This window comes from Moschus berezovskii, chromosome 5 (genome assembly GCF_049115385.1).
Source record: "Moschus berezovskii isolate FMDL1 chromosome 5, NW_MosBer_1.0, whole genome shotgun sequence".
NCBI classification, from domain to species: Eukaryota; Metazoa; Chordata; class Mammalia; order Artiodactyla; family Moschidae; genus Moschus; species Moschus berezovskii.
Window position 1 is genome coordinate 29,094,592 of NC_142464.1, and position 23,108 is coordinate 29,117,699.

The 23,108-nt window shown below is 37.6% G+C and overlaps 1 protein-coding gene across 1 annotated transcript in view; it reads left to right on the forward strand.

Annotated features, from left to right (window-relative positions):
* SLC9B1 (solute carrier family 9 member B1) overlaps positions 1-22,107 on the forward strand; it is an 88,292-nt gene extending 66,185 nt beyond the window's left edge. The window contains exons 8-13 of the mRNA XM_088836031.1: positions 5,972-6,147; positions 15,298-15,404; positions 16,255-16,404; positions 19,875-19,983; positions 20,521-20,657; positions 21,895-22,107. Of these exons, the coding sequence (XP_088692157.1) occupies positions 5,972-6,147; positions 15,298-15,404; positions 16,255-16,404; positions 19,875-19,983; positions 20,521-20,657; positions 21,895-22,107 (892 nt within the window). The remainder of the gene's footprint in view (positions 1-5,971; positions 6,148-15,297; positions 15,405-16,254; positions 16,405-19,874; positions 19,984-20,520; positions 20,658-21,894) is intronic.
* The last annotated feature ends 1,001 nt before the right edge of the window (positions 22,108-23,108 follow it).

Sequence of the window (23,108 nt, forward strand, 5' to 3'; positions counted from 1 at the left end):
GGCAGAAAGTGAAGAGGAACTCAAAAGCCTCTTGATGAAAGTGAAAGAGGAGAGTGAAAAGGTTGGTTTGAAGCTCAACATTCAGAAAACAAAGATCATGGCATCTGGTCCCAGCACTTCATGGGAAATAGATGGAGAAACAGTGGAAACAATGTCAGACTTTATTTTTGGGGGCTCCAAAATCACTGCAGATGCTAATTGCTGCCATGAAATTAAAAGACGCTTACTCCTTGGAAGGAAAGTTATGACCAACCTTGATAGTATATTAAAAAGCAGAGACATTACTTTGCCAACAAAGGTCCATCTAGTCAAGGCTATGGTTTTTCCGTGGTCATGTATGGATGTGAGAGTTGGACTGTGAAGAAAGCTGATCGCCAAAGAATTGATGCTTTTGAACTGTGGTGTTGGAGAAGACTCTTGAGAGTCCCTTAGACTGCAAGGAGATCCAACCAGTCCTTTCTAATGGAGATCAATCCTGGGTGTTCATTGGAAGGACTGATGCTAAAGCTGAAACTCCAATACTTTGGCCACCTCATGCGACGAGTTGACTCACTGGAAAAGACTCTGATGCTGGGAAAGGTTGGGGGCGGGAGGAGAAGGGGATGACTGAGAATGAGATGGCTGGATGGCATCACCGACTCTGTGGAGATGAGTTTGAGTGAACTCCGGGAGTTGGTGATGGACAGGGAGTCCTGGCGTGCTGTGATTCATGGGGTCATGGAGATCGGACACGACTGAGTGACTGAACTGAACTGAACTGAGAATAATACAATTAAATGAGACATTGACTATAGGAGGTCAACTGCAGACTAAATCAGTAAGAAAAAGGAATCTGTGAACTTGAAGATAGGTCATTTGAAATTACAGAATCAGAGGAGCAAAACGAAAAACAAGGAGAGTAAAGAGATCCTAAGGGACTTGTGGGTTGCCATTTAATGGGCCAGGTACACATTATGGGAGTTTCAGAAATAGAAGAGAGAAATAAATGATTTGAAAGCCTATTTGAAGAAATAATAGCCCCAAACTTTCAAATTTGAGGAAGGAAATGGACATAAAAATTCAAAATGATCAAAAAACTTCCATTAAAATAAAACCAAAGAAACCTACACTGAGAAATATACTCAAGCTGTCAAAAATCACAGCAAGTGAGAATCTTAAAAACAATGAAAGAAAAGCAAGAACTCCTGTAAGATAATGATTGAATTTCTCAATGGAAACCTTGCAAGCCAGAAGGGAATGGGATGATATATTCAAAATGCTAAAAGAAAAAAAAAAAAAAAACCCAGCCAACCAAGAATATTATATCTAGCATACCATATGTAAAAACTTCATGACATTGAATTTGGCAATTATTTCTTGGATATGACACTAAAAAGCACAGGCAACAAAAGTGAAAATAAATGGAACAGCATGAAACTTAAAAATTTTTTGCATGCAAAGGAAACAAAATGAAAAGGCAGCACACAGAATGGGAGAAAATAATTATAAACCATATATCTGGAAAGAGATCAATATTCAAAATACTTTAGAAAACCCTATAACTCAGCAAATTTTTAAAAACCTGACTATATAATGGGCAAAAAACTTACATAGACATTTCTACAAAGAAGATATACAAATAGCCAATAAGCATATGAAAGTGCTCAACATTTATAATCATTCAGTTCAGTTCAGTCAGTTCAGTTCAGTTGCTCAGTTGTGTCCGACTCTTTGCGACCCCATGAATCACAGCACACCAGGCCTCCCTGTCCATCACCAACTCCCGGAGTTCACTCAAACTCATGACCATTGAGTCGGTGATGCCATCCTATGGAAAATATTTTGGAGGTTTCTCAAAACACTTAAAGTAAAACTACCACTTAATCCAGCAGTGCCACTTCTGGGTATATATATCCCAAAAAACTGGAAGTAGGATATCAAAGAGATATTTGCACACTCACATTCATTGCAACATAATTCACAGTAGCCAAGAGGTAGAGGCAGCTCAAATATCCATGGACAGATGAATGGATAAAGAAAATAAACACACACACACACACACAGGAATATTATGAATATTCAGCTGTAAAAGAGGAAATCCTGTCACATTCTACAGCATAGATAAACCTTGAGGATACTATGTTGGGTGAAGTAAGTCAGAACAAATACTGTATGGTTCCACTGATATATCTGGAGTCTTCAAAATCATCTTAACAGAAAATAGAATGGTGGTTGTCAGTGGCTTGGGTGAGAGGGGAAAGGGTACTGTTCAGTTATAGAGTTTCGGTTTTGCAAGATAAAAATATTCTAAGTTAAACAATAATGTGACTATCATTAGCACTACTGAACTGTACATTTAAAAATAGCTAAGAAGGTTAATTTTATATTATGTATTTTTTACAATTAAAAAAACTTTACAGTATCCCAGTATTCAGATCAAACTCCATCCTAAATCAGATCAGAATGTCTTAGAATGTGACCCAGCCATCAGCATTTTTTTTTAAATCCCCAAGTAAATGGTAAGATGGACTTCCCTGGTGGCTCAGAGGTTAAAGCGTCTGCCTCCAATGTGGGAGACCCGGGTTCGATCCCTGGGTCGGGAAGATCCCCTGGAGAAGGAAATGGTAACCCACTCCAGTATTCTTGCCTGGAGAATCCCATGGAAGGAGAAGCCTGGTAGGCTACAGTCCACGGGGTCGCAAAGAGTCGGACACGACTGAGGGACTGAACGGAACGGAACAGACGGAAATGGTAAGATAACTCTCAGATATCACTGCTTTCTGATATTTAAGCCTTTGTGTAATACCCTCTTCCTAAATGTGGACTGAACTTACTGACTTGTTTCTAGATCAATGGAATACTGAAGAAGTAATAGGATATTACTTTTATGATTAGGTCATAAGAAGACGATAGCTTCTGTCTTCCTTGTTCTCTCTTGCACTCTCTTTAATGTTGGGGGGAAGTAAGCTGCCATGTTGGGTGCAGCCCTGTGGAGAAGCCCCCATAGCAAGAGACTGAAGACCTATCAATAGCCATGTGAATAAACTTGGAATCAGGGCTCCTACTCACCTCATGAGAGACCTTGAGTAGAAAGAGGTATACAGCTAATTCATACCCAGATTGCTGACCCACAGAGGTTGTGAGTTAATATGTGTTGTTTTAAGCTTCTAAATTTGGGCATGATTTGTTAAGCAGCAACAAATAGTAGACCAGGTGGTTCCAATGTGCAGTAAAGTTCAGGGACCACTGAATTAGGCAAATATGTTTTTTCAGAGAATTCTAGGTTCTTCCTGAGTCCTTCAGGAAATCTTGTCTGTAAACCAGGGAGGTTGTACAGCCAGAGGCAAAGGAACTGAACTGTTAGACCCTCACATCAGTCAGTCACTGGCAGGAGCTGTCTGGAATGGGGAAGTGGTACATCTCCTTAACATTAGTAGGTAAGCTTCTCTTAGCAGTGCAAGGCTCCCACAAAGCTGCCAGTATTAGTGGTTAGGAGTCAACAAGCAGCAGTTGGGGAATGTGTGCACTGGCCTGGCTAGAGGGTTCTGGTAGGGACCACATGCATCACTCCACATAGTTTACTGCAGCACTGAGGAGGTGAAAGTGGAATAGACAAGGCAGGGTTGTAGATGGGATGTACCAACAAAGTATTCTGAGCAGGAATTTCTCCATTCCTCACGGGTGTCATCAGCCACACCACAAATTTTCCCATTTTCCTTTGTAACTTAGGTTCTCATACTGTCCTTCTTTTGGATGGATATCTTCCTTACTGATTTGTTCAGAAGATAGAAGTGGTGTGGAGACTGCATCTTACTGACCATTCTTATAGCAGTACTCTACATAATCACCATTCGATTTCCTCATAGGTCCCTCCTACTCCCAGCATCTGCCACTTCTGGGCTTGCGGCATTTCTAGAATACACCATATCTTCTGTAGCCATCTTATATGCATTTTGGCTATGGTTTCCTTTTTCAACCCTAAACCACCTGTCTCTTATCTTCCTGGGATACACTTAGTTTCTTGTCCACTGAAGATTCCCGTTTTGTTTTCTAGCTAGCTTATGGGCTTTCCTATTATTTTCATATCTTTATTTCAAATGTTTTTGAGATGGAGGTAGAGGCAGCAATTTGTGGTTGACCTAACATCTTGAACAAAATTTCTGTAACATTTTAATGGCACTAAAGAATATATGAGTATTTTTGTGTGTGCTCAGTCATGTCCAACTCTTTGCGACCCTGTGGACTATAGCCTGCCAGGCTCCTATGTCCGTGGGATTTTCCCAGCAAGAATACTGGGTGGGTGGCCATTTCCTCCTCCAGGGGATCTTCCCAACCCAGGGATCAAACCCAGGTCTTCCAAATTGCAGGTGGATTCTTTACCAGCTGAGCCACTAGGGTATTGGGGACCTGCCTCGATATGGACCCAGGGTATCCTTGGGATGAACGGCGTCGGCGTCAGCGAGAGAGAGAGAGAGACAGGGGCTGATAATTCCTTGGTTTACGCAGGAAACCAATAAAACCCCAGCACGGGGTTTGCTCTGTTTACGTAGGCTGCAGGTGCCCTCTCAAATCACTGGAGGCACCCCACTAGGGCACCCCCTCAAGTGGGTCTTAGAAGCCCAGGCAGATAAGTAAACGCAGAGGGCCCAGCGCTCCAAGGATCTCAACCAGAAAAAGGAGAATAGAGAAAAGGATGGAAAAAGAGAAAGAACGACACGGGGAGACCAAGCATCAGTGAGCAAGGCCCAAAACTTTATTTTCCAGTGCTGCTTTTATACCCTAAGTTATGCACATAATAATAGAGAAAGGGAGGTATAGAGTCACGCCAAAATCATGCGGGGTCAGCAGTCTTGACCCTTATCAGGATCAGGGCTTATTTTTGTATGTCTCGTGATATACAAAAGTTTTAGGTGGTTTACATCATCTTCTGGCCAGGAGGCCTGCTAACAGTTTATGGCCCTCTCTCCTAACAAAGGTTAGTTAGCTAGAAAAAGGCTTATATTCTTTTAAGGTGATTTTCCTGAAGTCAGGAGCTATTCTCCAAAGACACATGACAAAGTTACATTCCTATAAGGCAAGGGTGTAGTGAGCTACAAGAAAGGAATTTATTAACTTAAGATCTGATGTGGTTAAATCAAAGGCTACTACTTATTTTCTCTATATGTGATTAATATATTTCCAAGGATACGATAGAAAATATGGAAACTTTGCAGCAAGCATTGATTCAACAATGAAATCTCTTTTAGTACTATTCTAATAATTTGAACTTCTTCAACAAATTTCTGTATTTTAGAATATTAGGCTTTCTGTCCTTGCATGGCTGGGAGGCTGTAAACAGTCACACTCATAGTTGTAAGAGCCCGGACAAACTTGTCAGGCAAGTTAGAAAGCTATCAGAGGGGCTTGGATTGGAACACTCCTATTAAGCCGAGGAGAACTTTTTAACTACAGCTCTGAATTAATGTTTTCAGAGAAAGGTGGTTGGGGGGAAGCCCCTGTAAGTATTAGAGGATTTGGTAAGAGGAGTAAGATAGTAAGGCAGTCAGACTTCGGTTTTCTTTGGGGTAGATGCTCGGGTAAGTCCAGGGGATTCCTCAAGTCCTGATTAGCCTTTGCCCATCAGGCCTCTTCCCCAATTGACCTTTGCCATGGGTACGATTTCCCTCACTGGCTCCCGGCAGCCTGCCAGGCTCCTATATCCGTGGGATTTTCCCAGCAAGAATACTGGGTGGGTGGCCATTTCCTCCTCCAGGGGATCTTCCAGACTCAGGGATCGAGCCCACATCCCCTGCGTCTCCTGCATTGCAGGAAGATTCTTTACCACTGAGCCACCGGGGAATTTTTTCCATTGTTAAATGACATTTACTCAAAAGCAGAATTTTTACTTGCAAAGTCATCATAAAGTTTAATATGTTGGTTGTACAATTTACTATAAAGCACTGTTTCATTAAAAGGACGTTTTTAAATTGGTTTTCAAAGATGTTTCTCTCAGTTTCGTAGTCGGTGCAGTTTCTCCTGCTGTGGTTGTCCCTTCCATGCTGCATTTGCAAGAAAGGGGATATGGTGTTGAGAAAGGCATTCCAACCTTACTAATAGCTGCCAGCAGTCTGGATGACATCTTGGCTATCACTGGATTCAATGTATGCTTCAGTATAGTTTTCTCCTCAGGTAAACAAAACAGCTACCATATAATTCAGTGCTTTCTCTATTCTTTAAACAAGTTTTCTAGCTTTCCTTCATTTATTGATGAAGACTTTTCAATTTAACATGTTTTTATTCTTCATGGAAAGCTCATTCTAGACCACAAAAGGAATTTCAATGGGTTAAGATACCACTACTTAATACAAATATTTCCTTTTAATAACCAAATATTCCAATTAATTTTATAATCCATATTATTATCATTTATCTGCTCATTTTACTTTGGAATTTTATCAGTTTTCAGTAGAAAAATTTAGGCCACAATATTATTAGTGCTACTAATACATCTAGTAGATAATTTTGAGATGTACCTTTCTGGCTGTCATTTTAAATAACTGGTTGTTCTGTTCATAAGACACCCTAAATGTGTGGAGGACAACTGTGTGTCCTTTTGGTAGTGATGGGACAAGATCCTGTACCAATTCTAAATCCCAGGGAGACATTTGGTGTTGAATGTCACTCAGAGATTGCAGAAGTGAACATTCCATATTTAATAATACTTTAATTATCTGCCAGTATATGAAGTCCAGTCTTCTGTATTATTAATCGAAACACCAAAACATTTTAAAGTTGAAAAGTTATATATATATAGGTTCTCTTAAAATAATAAGATATAAATTACTAAGAAGAAAAAAAGAAAATATAAGAATGAAATCTATTATAGTCATGTGTGCGTGTGTGTGCTCAGTCGTGTCTGACTGTTTGTGACCACATGGACTGTAGCTCAGCACCAGGCTCCTCAGGCAATGGGATTTCTCAGGCAAGAATACTGGAGTGGGTTGCCATTTCATACTCTAGGGGATCTTCCCAACCCAGAGATCGAACCCACATCACTTGTGTCTCTTGCACTGGCAGATGGAGTCTTTACCACTTTGCCACCTGGGAAGACTCCCAGGAATAATAATTCTTAATCTTTTGATATACATCCACCCAGACGTCTCCTTTTCTCCCTCTCCACATCTATCTCCAGCTTGCTTTCTCTCTCCCTCCCAAAATTCTTATAAAATTAGTGAACATTAACCATACTTATTTATAACCAGAGTTGTTTTGCCTTTAACTGTATTCAGTTCAGTTCAGTCACTCAGTCATGTCTGACTCTTTGCGACCCCATGAAACACAGCACACCAGGCCTCCCTGTCTATCACCAACTCCCAGAGTTCACTCAAACTCACGTCCATCGAGTCGGTGATGCCATCCAGCCATCTCATTCTCTGTCGTCCCTGTCTCCTCCTGCCCCCAATCCCTCCCAGCATCAGAGTCTTTTCCAGTGAGTCAGCTCTTCGCATGAGGTGGCCAAAGTATTGGAGCTTCAGCTTTAGCATCAGTCCTTCCAATGAACACCCAGGATTGATCTCCTTTAGAATGGACTGATTGGATCTCCTTTCTTCGCAAAGTAGTGTCTCTGCTTTTTAATATGCTCTCTAGGTTGGTCATAACTTTCCTTCAAGCGTCTTTTAATTTCATGGCTGCAATCAGCATCTGCAGTGATTTTGGAGCCCAAAAAAATAAAGTCTGACACTGTTTCCACTGTTTTCCCATCTATTTCCCATGAAGTGATAGGATCAGATGCCATGATCTTAGTTTTCTGAATGCTGAGCTTTAAGCCAACTTTTTCACCCTCCTCTTTCACTTTCATCAAGAGGCTTTTTAGTTCCTCTTCATCTTCTGTCATAAGGGTGGTGTCATATGCATATTTGAGGTTATTGATATTTCTCAAACTTGATTCCAGCTTGTGCTTCTTCCAGCCCAGAATTCCTCGTGATGTACTCTGCATACAAGTCAAATAAGCAGGGTGACAATATACAGCCTTGACGTACTCCTTTTCCTGTTTGGAACCAGTCTGTTGTTTCATGTCCAGTTCTAACTGTTGCTTCCTGACCTACATACAGGTTTCTCAAGAGGCAGGTCAGGTGGTCTGGTATTTCAGTCTCTTTCAGAATTTTCCACAGTTTATTGTGATCCACACAGTCAAACGCTTTGGCATAGTCAATGAAGCAGAAATAGATGTTTTTCTGGAACTCTCTTGCTTTTTTGATGATCCAGAGGATGTTGGCAATTTGATCTCTGGTTCCTCTGCCTTTTCTAAAAGGAACATCTGGAAGTTCACGGTTCACATATTGCTGAAGCCTGACTTCGATAATTTTGAGCATGACTTTACTAGCATGAGAGATGAGTGCAATTGTGCGGTAGTTTGAGCATTCTTTGAAATTGCCTTTCTTTGGGATTGGAATGAAGACTGACCTTTTCCAGTCCTGTGGCCACTGCTGAGTTTTCCAAATTTGCTGGCATATTGAGTGCAGCACTTTCACAGCATCATCTTTCAGGATTTGAAATAGCTCAACTGGAATTCCATCACCTCCACTAGCTTTGTTCGTAGTGATGCTTTCTAAGGCCCCCTTGACTTCACATTCCAAGATGTCTGGCTCTAGGTGAGTGGTCACACCATCATGATTATCTTGGTCATGAAGATCTTTTTTGTACAGTTCTTCTGTGTATTCTTGCCACCTCTTCTTAATATCTTCTGCTTCTGTTAGGTCCACACCATTCCTGTCCTTTATTGAGCCCATCTTTGCATGAAATGTTCCCTTGGTATCTCTAATTTTCTTGAAGAGATCTCTTGTTTTTCCTATTCTGTTGTTTCCCTCTATTTCTTTTCATTGATCACTGAGGAAGGCTTTCTTATCTCTCCTTGCTATTCTTTGGAACTCTGCATTCAGATGCGTATATCTTTCCTTTTCTCCTTTGCTTTTCGCCTCTCTTCTTTTCACAGCTATTTGTAAGGCCTCCTCAGACAGCCATTTTGCTTCTTTGCATTTCTTTTCCATGGGGATGGTCTTGGTCCCTGTCTCCTGTACAATGTCACAAACCTCCATCCATAGTTCATCAGGCATTCTATCTATCAGATCTAGTCCCTTAAATCTATTTCTCACTTCCACTGTATAATCATAAGGGATTTGATTGAGGTCATATCTGAATGGTCTAGTGGTTTTCCCTACTTTCTTCAATTTAAGTCTGAATGTGCAATAAGGAGCTCATGATCTGAGCCGCGGTCAGCTCCTGGTCATTTTTTTGCTGATTGTATAGAGCTTTTCCATCTTTGGCTGCAAAGAATATAATCAATCTGATTTCGGTGTTGACCATCTGGTGATGTCCATATGTAGCGTCTTCTCTTGTGTTGTTGGAAAAGGGTGTTTTCTATGACCAGTGTGTTCTCTTGGCAAAACTATTAGCCTTTGCCCTGCTCCATTTCGTGCTCCAAGGCCAAATTTGCCTGTTACTCCAGGTGTTTCTTGACTTCCTACTTTTGCATTCCAGTCCCCTATAATGAAAAGGAAATCTTTTTTGGGTGTTAGTTCTAAAAGGTCTTGTAGGTCTTCATAGAACCATTCAACTTCAGCTTCTTCAGCATTACTGGTTGAGGCATAGACTTGGATTACCCTGATATTGAATGGTTTGCCTTGGAAACGAACAGAGATCATTCTGTCGTTTTTGAGATTGCATCCAAGTACTGCATTTCAGACTCTTTTGTTGACCATGATGGATACTCCATGTCTTCTAAGGGATTCCTGCCCACAATAGTGTATATAATGGTCATCTGAGTTAAATTCACCCATTCCAGTCCATTTTAGTTCACTGATTCCTAGAATGTCGACGTTCACTCTTGCCATCTCCTGTTTGACCACTTCCAATTTCCCTTGATTCATGGACCTAACATTCCAGGTTCCTATGCAATATTTCTCTTTACAGCATCGTATCCCATGGACGGAGAAGCCTGGTAAGCTACAGTCCACGGGGTCGCAAAGAGTCGGACACGACTGAGCGACGGAACGGAAAGCGACTTCACTTTCACTTTTCACTTTCACACATTGGAGAAGGAAATGGCAACCCACTCCAGTGTTCTTGCCTGGAGAATCCCAGGGACAGGGGAGCCTGGTGGGCTTCCATCTATGGGGTCACACAGAGTCGGACACGACTGAAGTGACTTAGCAGCAGCAGCAGCACCTTGCTTCTATCACCAGTCACATCCACAACTGGGTATTGTTTTTGCTTTGGCTCCATCCCTTCATTCTTTCTGGAGTTATTTCTCCACTGATCTCCAATAGCATACTGGGCACCTACCGACCTGGGGAATTCCTCATTCAGTATCCTATCATTTTGCCTTAACTATGTATTTCAGTTCAGTTCAGTTCAGTCGCTCAGTCATGTCCGACTCTCCGCGACCCCATGAATCACAGCATGCCAGGCCTCCCTGTCCCTCACCAACTCCTGGAGTTCACTCAAACTCATGTCCACAGAGTCGGTGATGCCATCCAGCCATCTCATTCTCTGTCGTCCCCTTCTCCTCCCACCCCCAATCCCTCCCAGCAGCAGAGTCTTTTCCAGTGAGTCAACTCGTCGCATGAGGTGGCCAAAGTATTGCAGTTTCAGCTTTAGCATCAGTCCTTCCAATGAACACCCAGGATTGATCTCCTTTAGAATGGACTGGTTGGATACATCTAATTTATTTGTAAATATATTTCTATGACATTTTCATTGGTTCCATCATATTTGAGTTGCTTCATGACTTTCACCTTGACATGTTGAAATTTTAAATTGACACCACTATCTGCTATTAAAATGCTTGGTTGAACATCTTACAGCTGAATAGTTGTACTTAATATTTTATTAACCTTACAAGAGAAACTGTTATGTTAAAAAGGATATAACACAATAAGATTTTTGAAATATATTGCCACAATATCATGTCCCACCAGGATACACAAGCATGCCACTTCCTCTTCACCTTCTTCAAAATTAGATATTTACTAGTCCTTTTTACCTTAGCCACTTTGATAGGTCTCTTTAAATGAAGTACTTCGAATGCTAATGATGTTAAATGTTCATGTTTATTGTCTATTATCATTTTGGAATGTCTTAGCGATTACTTTTCTTAAAATATTTTGCCTATATCCTGTAAGCATGTTCATCTTTTTAAGCCTGATTTGTTAAGACTCTGATTGTACATAAAATTAAGAATGATAAACCATTTGTTTTATATCCTGTGCTTTTTGTAATTTAACTTTATCTCTCTTTTTTTGCCATTCAGAAGACCTAAATTTTTTATTGTCAGTTCTGGCAATCTTTTCCTTCATGACTGATATCAATCATTTTTTCAAAAAATATTTTTTGTGCTCCTTGTCCATTGTACCAGCTACTGTATCAAATGCTGAGGATAAACAGTGAATAACAGTATTAGTTTTTTTGTGTGGTTTTTTTTTTTTTTTTTGATCTTTTAACAGGGAACTTTTATTTTTTTATTTTTTTTTAACAGTATTAGTTTTTATTGAGCAATAGCTTGTTAGTTGCTGTAAGTTCTGTAGATGTTTCAGCTCAATAATCACAACAGTGCTATGCTCATTCTACTGATAAGGAAACTAAGGAACAGAGATTAAGTAACTTGCTCAAAGTCAGAGATCCAATAAGTAGGGAACCAATATGGAAATCTAGCAGTCTGACCTCAGACCCACACTTTTAAGTACTATTCTATACTGCCTCCCAACACAGCAAACGGAAAAGACCATGTAGCCTGTGTTCTCAAGGAAATTATCTTAAACAAATAAAGGTGGAATAAATATTACATAGTATAAGATGCTAAGGGAACAGGCTACAAGAGACCAAACCTAATCTGAAGAGGACCAAAAAAGTGAAAACCAAGCAGGTACCTGCTTTAAAAAATCCTCTTCCACCACATTACTGTGTAAAGTGTCTCTTGAAATTTTAAGAACTCTTTAAGTTTTATTATATATATTAGATCTTCAAAGCATCTGTATTTTGGAATTTGGTAGATATTGAGATCTCCCTCGGAGAAGGCAATGGCACCCCACTCCAGTACTTTTGCCTGGAAAATCCCATGGACGGAGGAGCCTGGTAGGCTGCAGTCCATGGGGTCGCGAAGAGTCAGACATGACTGAGCACCTTCACTTTCACTTTTCTCTTTCATGCACTGGAGAAGGAAATGGCAACCCACTCTAGTGTTCTTGCATGGAGAATCCCAGGGATGGGGGAGCCTGGTGGGCTTCCGTCTAGGGGGTCGCACAGAGTCGAACACGACTGAAGCGACTTAGCAGCAGCAGCAGAGATCTCACTTTACCTTCTGAGTCAATCAGCCCTTTTACCATTATTCAGTATCCTATCTTTATCTCTCGTGACAGTATTTGACCTAAAGTCTGTCTTGTCTGGTAAAAGTATGACTGCCCCTGCTCTCTTTGAGGTACCATTTGCATGGAATATCTTTTTCCTTCTTTAAAGTTATAGCAATCTGTTTAAAATGATAGCAACTTCAGTTGCATACAAAAAAAATCTACTTTTCTACTCCTCTCTCACCCTCCTCACCTTATGTTACCAGTGTCACAAATTACACATTTTATTGTATATACATTAACGGAATTATATAATTAGTTATTTTTTGTGCTTCTATCTTCAATTCTCTAACAGAATTAAAAGTGATTTCCTCACCACCATTACAGTATTACTGGATTCTTAATTCATCTATCTATTTAACTTTACTGGAGGTTTATATTTACATGCTTTTGTGTTCAGTTCAGTCTGTCAGTCATGTCCGACTCTTTGTGACCCCATGGACTGTTCATTACCAACTCCTGGAGCTTACTCAAACTCATGTCCATTGAGTCAGTGTTACCATCCAACCATCTCATCTTCTGTCATCCCCTTCTCCTCCCAACTTCAATCTTTTCCCAGCATCAGGGTCTTTTCAAATGAGTCAGTTCTTCGCATCAGGTAGCCAAAGTATTGAAGTTTCAGCTTCAGCATCAGTCCTTCCAATGAATATTCAGGACTAATTTCCTTTAGGATGGACTGGTTGGATCTCCTTGCAGTCCAAGCCACTCTCAAGAGTCTTCTCCAACACTACAGTTCAAAAGCATCAGTTCTTCGGCACTCAGCTTTCTTTGTAGTCCAACTCTCAGAACCATAAATGACTCTTGGAAAAGCCATAGCTTTAACTAGACAGACCTTTGCTGGCAAAGTAATGTCTCTGCTTTTTAATATGCTGTCTACGTTGGTCATAACTTTCCTTCCAAGGTGTAAGCATCTTTTAATTTCATGACTGCTGTCACCATCTGCAGTGATTTTGGAGCCCAAGAAAATAAAGTCTGCCACTGTTTCCCCATCTATTTGCCATGAAGTGATGGGACCAGATGCCATGATCTTAGTTTTCTGAATGTTGAGTTTTAAGCCAGCTTTTTCACTCTCTTCTTTCACTTTCATCAATAGGCTCTTTAGTTCTTCTTCACTTTCTGCCATAAGTGTGGTGTCATCTGCATATCTGAGGTTATCGATATTTCTCCTGGCAATCTTGATTTCAGCTTGTGCTTCATCCAATCCAGCATTTCTCATAATGTACTCTGCATATAAGTTAAATAAGCAGAGTGACAATATACAGCCTTGACGTACTCCTTTCCCGATTTGGAACCAGTCTGTTGTTCCATGTCCAGTTCTAACTGTTGCTTCTTGACCTGCATACAGATTTCTCAGGAGGCAAGTAGGGTGGTCTGGTATTCTCATCTCTTTAAGAATTTTCCGTAGTTTGCTGTGATCCACACAGTCAAAGACTTCGGCATAGTCAATAAAGCAGAAGTGGATGGTTTTTTGGAACTCTCTCGCTTTTTCAGTGATCCAACAGATGTTAGCAATTCAATCTCTGTTCCTCTGCCTTTTCTAAATCCAGCTTGAAATCTGGAAATTCACGGTTCACATACTATTGAAGCCTGGCTTGGAGAATTTTGAGCATTACTTTGCTAGCATGTGAGATGAGTGCAATTGTGTGGTAGTTTTGTGTGTTGCTAACATCTTTTTATTTACATTTGAAGGATTCCCTTTAGATTTCTTGTTAGGCAGGTCTAGTGGTGATGAACTCAATCAACCTTTGTTTATCTGGGGAAGTCTTAATTTCACCTTCACTTTGGAGGACAGTTTTGTGGGATATTATTCTTGGTTGGCATTTTGCTTTCAACACTTTGAATATGTCATCCTGCTTTCTTCTGACCTGTAAGATTTCTGCTGTGTAATGTGTTAGTTGCTCAGTTGTGCGTGACCCTTTGTGACCCCATGGACTGTAGCCCAGTAGGTCCTCTGTCAATGGAATTCTCTAGGCAAGAATACTGGAGTGGGTTGCCATTTCCTTCTCCAGGGGATTTTTCCAACCCTGGGATCAAACCCAGATCTCCTGCACTGGAGGCAAATTCTTTACCATTTGAGCCATCAGGGAAGCTCTTCTGCTCTGTAAGCCTCTGATAATTTTATGGGCATTCTCTTTTATGTGATGAGTTGCTTTTCTCTTGCTGTAACTTTTTAAATGAGCGTAAAGCCTTTTAGACTGTATGTTGGTGTTAAATTGGTGTCTCTGTGGGGGATCACGATTCTGGAGTTCCCATTCTACCATCATGCTGTTGTCATCCTACACTTCTGTTATTTTTAATGGGAAAATATTTCTAAAATATATATATTTAATTCCTTTTTGTATTGAGCTGAATACACAGAGCATAACTAAACATTTTTGTGTGACTCTAGATCATTTTAAAAAATGTATTACAATGAAACTATGTGTATCCATAAGACATAAAATGTATTGGAAAATCAGTTGATCCTTGAATATTCCTAGGATTGATCCTGGGATAAATCTTTTTTTATATTGTTATTATTATTAAATTGTCCTTTTAATGTTTAAATCATTTGCCATAATAGAATAGCAGAGAACAACATTATTAGCCATGTGCTAGATGCCAGAGATACTCCTCTGCCAGTCTCTATGCATTCTTATACCTGACCTGGTCTTTTAGGTTGGGTGTGTAAGGGGAGCACATTGTGGTTTCCTTGTTTTCTGGCCTATTTATTCAGTGAACATTTCTGAGTTGTGTATACATATTAAATCATTGGAAAGTACACTTTTATCAAGTAAGTCTGCATGTTTTCATGAGTGTGAACTTTAAAGGTCCATTTTTGTGTATTTCTTCTGTAATAACATACCTTTCTTTATGAATCACCTACATTTGATTTCCTGTGTTGGCTATATGAAAATATCTCTCTGTGACATGTTTTTCTTATTGTGTTCCCTTACAGGTAGTATTACTAGTAACATCCTATACTCTCTTCGGGATGTAGTTCTTGGTGTGCTTTTAGGAATTGTTTTGGGAATGTTTGCTCGACATTTTCCAGGTAGCGATCAGGTAAATAAAAAATAATCTTTATTTGGAAGTACAGTATTAGACATTTCTCTCAAAAATTTGAACTTTTGGAAGATCCATAAAGTAATTTAATCTTTAGTTTTCTTTCTCCAAAAGTAGCCTCCAATGCCTATTCTCTGTAAAACTGAGCATAGTTGTCATTGATCCAGGTCAGTGGCCCTAATCTGAAGTCTCTGCTTCCTGATTAAACAGAGAATATCAGAAAAATGTACTTAATTCAGAGGAACTTCTCCATTTCATCCCACTTTTTTCTTCACTAAATTGCCTGTTGACTCCTGACTTTTTTTCCTTATCTTTTTCCCTCAGACATTCCATTGAACATTTTGAGGAAATATATTCCCATTTATTTCTGCATATTTTCTGACTTAAATTCTCTCCCTCTCCCTTTGACTAAGGCAACACTATCAACTCTTTCCTGCCCTAAAAGATATGCCATTACTCTTTGATTTCTATAACTTCCATCTTAATTTCCCTGTAGCTATTGTTTCAGCTAAAAAGATACTCAGACATTTATTTTTAAGAATTCTTTGGGTATGTTATGTGGAACTACAGATTATATGGGTCTCTTTTCTTTCCTTCTTCTCTTACAGTTAAAGTATTATAACCATTTTACTGATAGTAGTATCAGAGATGTAGCAGAAAATGAAACTTAATAATTGCAAATTTTGTCACAATTCTGCTAAAATATGTGGTAAGAAATAAAGTCAAATTTTAGATGTTATTTGATATAGCATATAAAGACATGGTATCAAAGGGTCAGTAATAAATGATAGATAATATAATTATTATATATTTAATGTAAATTAATTTCCAAATATCTATCTAATTATAGGGACAACTTGAAGTGAAGAGAGCATTTTTTATTTTGAGTATGTGTATTTCTGCTGTCTTAGGCAGCCATCAATTTGGTATGAATACAGCTGGAGGATTGTGCACACTAGTATTGAGTTTCATTGCAGGGACAGGTTGGTCCAAAGAAAAGGTGAATATTTTTATATACAACTTTTTAAAAGATAAAATAGCTACATTTTTAACATCTGAAATAGACATTTAAGAAATCTTACTCTATTAAAAAATATATGACATTTTGATTCCATTTGTTTGACTTAATATGAATAGAATGCTACATTTCTGATTAAAAGACAGACATGCAACAAAGGCTTACTGTATAGCACAGGAAACTATAGTCAATATCTTGTAATAACGTATAATGGAAAATAATTTGAAAAATAATATATGTGTATATGTCTAACTGAATCACCTTGCTGTGCACCTGAAACATTGTAAGTCAACTATACTTCAATAAAATATGTATATTAAGAAAAAAAACTAAAAAAGAAATACTAATTCTAGTTGGAAAATGTTCCATAAGTTTGTATCTTCAAGGTGAATGAATCAATCAAGGAAATAAAATATTCAAGAAAAGGAACTGAAATACACTAAAATGCAATCAGAAGTTGAGTGATCACATTAGTCTTTCTCCCAAGTTTAATGCAATAATATAACTTTTATTGATGTATTTATTAAAATTTTAATTATTCAATTAATACATGAAACTATGCTCATAAAATATTAAGAATAAGAAGGTACACATATGTAATAAAATGAAAAATACTCCCCTTCCCTCACCATCCCCAAATATCAAATCCCCTTCCCAGGTCATTTCCTCTAATCACTCCTCTATTTGTAGACATGTAGATCACTTCCATTTTTTGTAATTACAAACAGCACAACCATGAACAGTCCTATTCATATGTGGTTTTGCAAATGTATGAATACTTCTGTAGGAATAGATTTCTAGAAATAGAATGACTGAATTTTAAAATGGTACATTTCTATTTTGGTGGTTGCTTACTGCCAAATTAGGCTTTCCAGGTAGCACTAGTGGTAAAGAACCTGCTTGCCAGTGCAGGAGACGCAGGACATGCGGGTTCAGTTCTTGGGTGAGGAAGGTCTCCTGGAGTAGGAAATGGCAACCCACTCCAGTATTCTTACCTGGAAAATCCCATGAACAGAGGAGCCTGGCGGGCTATAGTCCGTAGGGTCACAAACAGATACAACTGAAGTGACTTAGCACATTGCCAAATTATCCCTTAAAAGATTTTATTTATACTATTTACTACCAACAGTATAGGAGAGTCCCTTAATACCTAAACCCATCAACAATCTTGGATATTATCAATGATTTTTTTAACAACCTGATGGGTAAGAAACTTTATAACATTGTTATTATGTTTCTCTGATTAGTAGTGGAGTTCACTGGAAAAGACTGATGCTGGGAAAGGTTGGGGGCGGGAGGAGAAGGGGACTACAGAGAATGAGATGGCTGGATGGCATCACCGACTCTGTGGACATGAGTTTGAGTGAACTCCGGGAGTTGGTGATGGACAGGGAGGCCTGGTGTGCTGTGATTCATGGGGTCGCGGAGAGTCGGACATGACTGAGCGACTGAACTGAACTGAAACTTCTATTCAGGCTTCCCTGGTGGCTCAGTGGTGAAGAATCCACCTGCCAATGCAGGAGACATGGATTCAGTCCCTAGGTCAAGAAGATCCCCTGGAGAAGAAAATGGTAACCCACTCCAGTGTTCTTGGTTGGGAAACCCCATGGACAGGGGAGCCTGTCAGGCTACAATCCATGGGTCACAAAAGAGTTAGACATGACTTAGTGGCTAAACAATGACAAATTTCTATTCATATATTCTTTTATAACCACTTATTCATATTCTTTGCCCATTATTAACTAGTTTATTTGCCTGTTGGTTCCTAATTTATAGAGTTTCTTTATATGTTAGAGCTACTAATTCTTTGTTATCTACATGTTGTGTTTAATTTTTGCTTATCTTCGTTGATGATATATTTTGTATGGCAGTAAAATTTCCTATAGTCAAGTCTGTCAGTTTTTCCTTTTTGGTTTTGGGTCTTTATCTTGTTTAAGAAGGACTTTTTCACCCAAGATCATGAGATTATGAACATTATATCATCTTATATATTATCATTTAATACTTTGGTAGTTTTGCTTTGCATTCTGGATTTTATTTTTGTGAATGTTGTGAGGTAAGGATGTACATGCGTGTTTATGTATATATATATATTCATAGACATACATATATACATATAATATATATATGCATGTGAATTGCATAGTCAATTTTGTCAAATTATTTATTGATTAATCCAATAATTCATTGATATATATATATATATTTACTTCTGAAGTCTCTTTAAACACCCATTCCTATGCCAATAGCACTCTAAATCATTGTAGTTTTATGTCTCAGAATCTAGTATAGAAGATTCCCTCTTATTGTACTTATTTTTAAAGTATTTCTTAACTGTTCTTGTCCATATTCTTTCTTAGATAAATTTTAGAATCAGCTTAAGAAGTTCCAAATTTGTTTAGTATTCTGATAAAGTCATAATTATAAAAGAAATTAAATGACTAATAATAAATTACAAATAAAATGAAAACTACTTGATCTCTTTACATGATAAAGAAAATCAAACAGTAAAGAATAAATAGATTTTAAAAATTAAATAAGTAACAAATAGGATAATGTGCTGTGAAGAAGACAGAAATACTGGTTTTCCTTTGTTATTTCATTTTTCAAACTTACTTTTATAAACAGCAACCAGAAAACCTAGTCATAAGGGGAGTAGTTACGAAAATAGTTTTTGCCTCAAAGGATATGAATGTTTTATGATTCTCCTCCTGTTTGGGGGAAAAAAAAGGATTAACACAGACTGAGACTAAAATCTCTTCATCCAGCTTCCTGAAAAAGAGCCAGAGTACTTTTATGTCAGTGGAAGCATTTCCTGTAACCATGTAATTGTGGAAGCACTACTGGGAGGGATTCATTCCCAGAAAGGGAAGTCAGGGAGACAACCAAATGAGAATCTATGACCTATTTTGGTTTGGTTCATGTTTTTAATATGGGTCGTTTGGAAGCAGGCCTAACAGATTACCAGAATTTTTTTCCTGGTAGTTTAGGACATATCAGGATTCATTTTCATGGGATTTGGTCCCAGGATAACTGAGTGGAGCTCTTGCCCAACTTACTTTTGAGAACTAAAATATTTGAATGAGCTTGAATATGTTCTCATCAGGCATGATGTAGTTCTATCCCTGCTCAGTTGCCTCACAAACAAAAGGTAGAACTCTTACTGCACAATCAGAACATGTATGGAACTCCAAAGATAAAATTGCCAAATAATATCTTTTTTGTTCCATGACAAAATTACCAACTAATATTTTTATTGTGTTATAAATTTCTTCTAATCAAATTCTGTTTTGTATAAAAGAGTTAACCTACTATTTAATTGTTACTGTTTTAAAATTTCTTCTGCAAATAAAATATCTTAAGTTTATTAAATGTTGAGAAACTTTACATGTCTGAAATGCAAATACTTTTATTTGTCACAATAACTGAAAATGTATTACTCTTTTCTACAGGTTAGAGTCCAAAAAATTATTGGAACTGCATGGGATATTTTCCAACCTCTTCTTTTTGGTTTGGTTGGAGCAGAAGTATCTGTTGCATCTCTTAAATCAAATGCTATTGGTAAGAATGATTAGAGGCACAAAAATGTAAGATTTAAAAATATTTAAGAAAATGAAGTAATTTTTATTTTTACTCACAGTATATCTTTGAATGCTACAAGGACCTTCAGAAGCTTGTGTTGTAATATGCATTTGTTCTTCCTTTACCCTGTATGGTCTTTGTAACCAAAGACAACCTTGAATATCTTCCCTGAGTGATCTAAAGAAATAGAAAATAGAATTTTTTTCTGAAGGGAAGTATTAGATACCAGCAGCACCTTCTAAATACTTTCATTTATAGTAAAAGTTCAAAGCCTGTTAGCTCAGAATTAAATAAATGTAATTTATCTTACTTTTCATCATACCTCCATCATCAGATTATATCTTATACTTTACATAGAAGCCTCAATCGTATTTTTATTTTTATGATTATTATTTTTACTTAATAAAGATATAGAGAGACAGTAGCCCTAAAATGTTTTCAACACTTTTGCAAATTATGTTTCTAGACATAAAGAACCACTTCTTCCCAAATACTGTTTGTGTTTTTCTGTTGCAGGCGTTTCTGTTGGTACCGTTAGTTTGGCATTATTGGTTAGAATTTCTTTTACATTTGTATTGATGTCTTGTGCAGGTTTTAATTTTAAGGAGAAAATATTTATTGCTTTATCATGGATGCCGAAAGCTACAGTCCAGGTAAGAGTATATTAAGACATTCTAATTATTTTAATGTTGATTTTTAAAATTCTAAATGAAAAAAAAACTAGTCACAAAATGTGGGCTGTTAGTCTTTTTAAATGCTTGATTGATCATAACTACTCATTAAAAGTAACAATCTTTAAAACACTGTGCTTTTAATGACAAATACTTGCTAAACTTATGAAAACATTTTTCTGTTTTCCCAAAATTTAAAATAAGAGTATTTCTGAAAACCGGAATTTTACATTTTGCTGAATATTGTAGAGCTAAGTGTTAGGATTTTAAAGTAGAGACACATTGATTCTTTTTAAAATATATCTTTCCTACCCCTGCCACTTACTCTACCATACATAAATGAATATGTATTATATTTAATTATGTATTTAATTTGCATGACTGATTTATGCCTGAATCTCTCAACTAGAATATATAGGAAGGATAAGAATTGTTTGTTTGTTTTTGTTGTTATTTTCCCCTAATACTTAACACTTAGCATGCAGTAGGTATACAGTAAATAAGCTCTGTATGCCTACAAAAATTAATGCTGAATGAATGAATGAAAGAAAAAAAGGAAACTTTGTAGTTTATGCTCTCTGATTTCCTGAAATTCTTTTCTCTACTGTTACTCCAGAACAGAAGCTTGTGTGTTTCCATGCAACAAAAATCTATGTCATGATTAGCAAAGCAGGTCCTTGGGACAAGGCTGCCTGTTTTGAATAACAAGTTACTTGCCTATAACTTTAGGCAAGTTATAAATTCTAAAACTCTTGTCAGTTTTACTATATCACACCGCTCCTGGTAGGAAGAACAAAGAGAAGATGGACGACAAAATTCTAAAGAACCATATGAAACCTTAGCATTTTGTATTGTCTTGTTGCAGACAGGAACCTAGTGGTTCATGGTAAAGACAAATATGCAAAACGCTGGTTCATCTGAACTCTTAAGGTTCCAAAAGTATTGTGAGCACTCAAAAAAGATACTTAAACAGGGGAAAGCTGAGATGACAAAAACACAAAATCAGCTGTGTGTCACCACTTCACTCTCCTTCCAGATATATTTGCTAAGAAGAACATAGAATTGATGAGTCATTTACAAAAATTCCTTAACACTTGTCTCTTTCCTAGTAGTCTAGTACTAAGTGTTATTTGTTTTAAGAGAGCTTTTTATTTTTACTATATGTTAACTCCATTTAGCATTTTTCTTTATGCCTCATCTTTTTCTCCTCTAAATATAGGCTGTGTTAGGTCCTCTGGCTCTAGAAAAAGCAAGAATGAGTGCATCCCATTTGGAATCATATTCAGAGGATGTGATGACAATAGCCTTTTTAGCCATCTTGATCACAGCTCCAAATGGAGCTCTAATTATTGGCATTCTGGGACCTAAAGTACTCACTCGCTATGATACAAGCAAAGTGAAAATGGAGTTATCAGGATTAGAACTTCATTAAAAAGTTGATTTGCCATCACTTGCCTGCTTCTCTTAATGAATTCTCTTACATAAGAGAAAAATTAAAAGGTGCACATATGTGAAGAATGTACATAGAAGCAAAGATTTAATAAATATATGATTTGACTACAGAGGATTCCTATGTTTTTTATCCCAAAATTACTTTAATAAAGATAATATAAAATAGAATACCTTCTTAGTATTTATGTATTTCAAGAACAAAGTCAAAGCATAAATACCCTAGGAAAGTTAAAGAAATCTGTCAAGTTGGATTTACTGTCATAATACAAACTAAAAACAATAAAAAATTAAATGAACCTAATGTAAGAAAGATAAGATAGTATAAGTCTCTAAATAGAACTGTTCATCAGGTTAGTTAATTCAGTTAGAAAAGATTACCAGAAAAAAGGAAAAAGAATTGACAAAAATAAAACAAAGCAACTTTAAGTGATCAACTAAATGAATTTTAAATTCTAGTTTTAGTGACTGATTGAATAAATAAAAGAACCAAAGTTAGACTTACATTTCGTAAGCAATACTCTTACATTTCTTCTGTAGTACCCTTAAAACGACCTGGGAAAAGGTCAGTTTTCATTCCAGTCCCAAAGAAAGGCCAAGCCAAAGAAAGTTCAAACAAATGCACAATTGCACTCATCTCACACACTAGCAAAGTAATGCTCAAAATTCTCCAAGTTAGGCTTCAACAGTACATGAACTAAGAACTTCCAGATGTTCAAGCTGGATTTAGAAAAAGCAGAAGAACAAGAGATCAAATTGCCAACATCCGTTGGATCATCAAAAAGACAAGAGAATTCCAGAAAAACATCTACTTCTGCTTCATTAACTACGCCAAAGCCTTTGACTGTGTGGATCACAACAAATTGTGGAAAATTCTTCAAGAGATGAGAATACCAGACCACCTTACCTGCCTCCCAAGAAACCTGTTTGCAGGTCAAGAAGTAGCAGTTATAATCGGACATGGAACAATGGACTGGTTCCAAA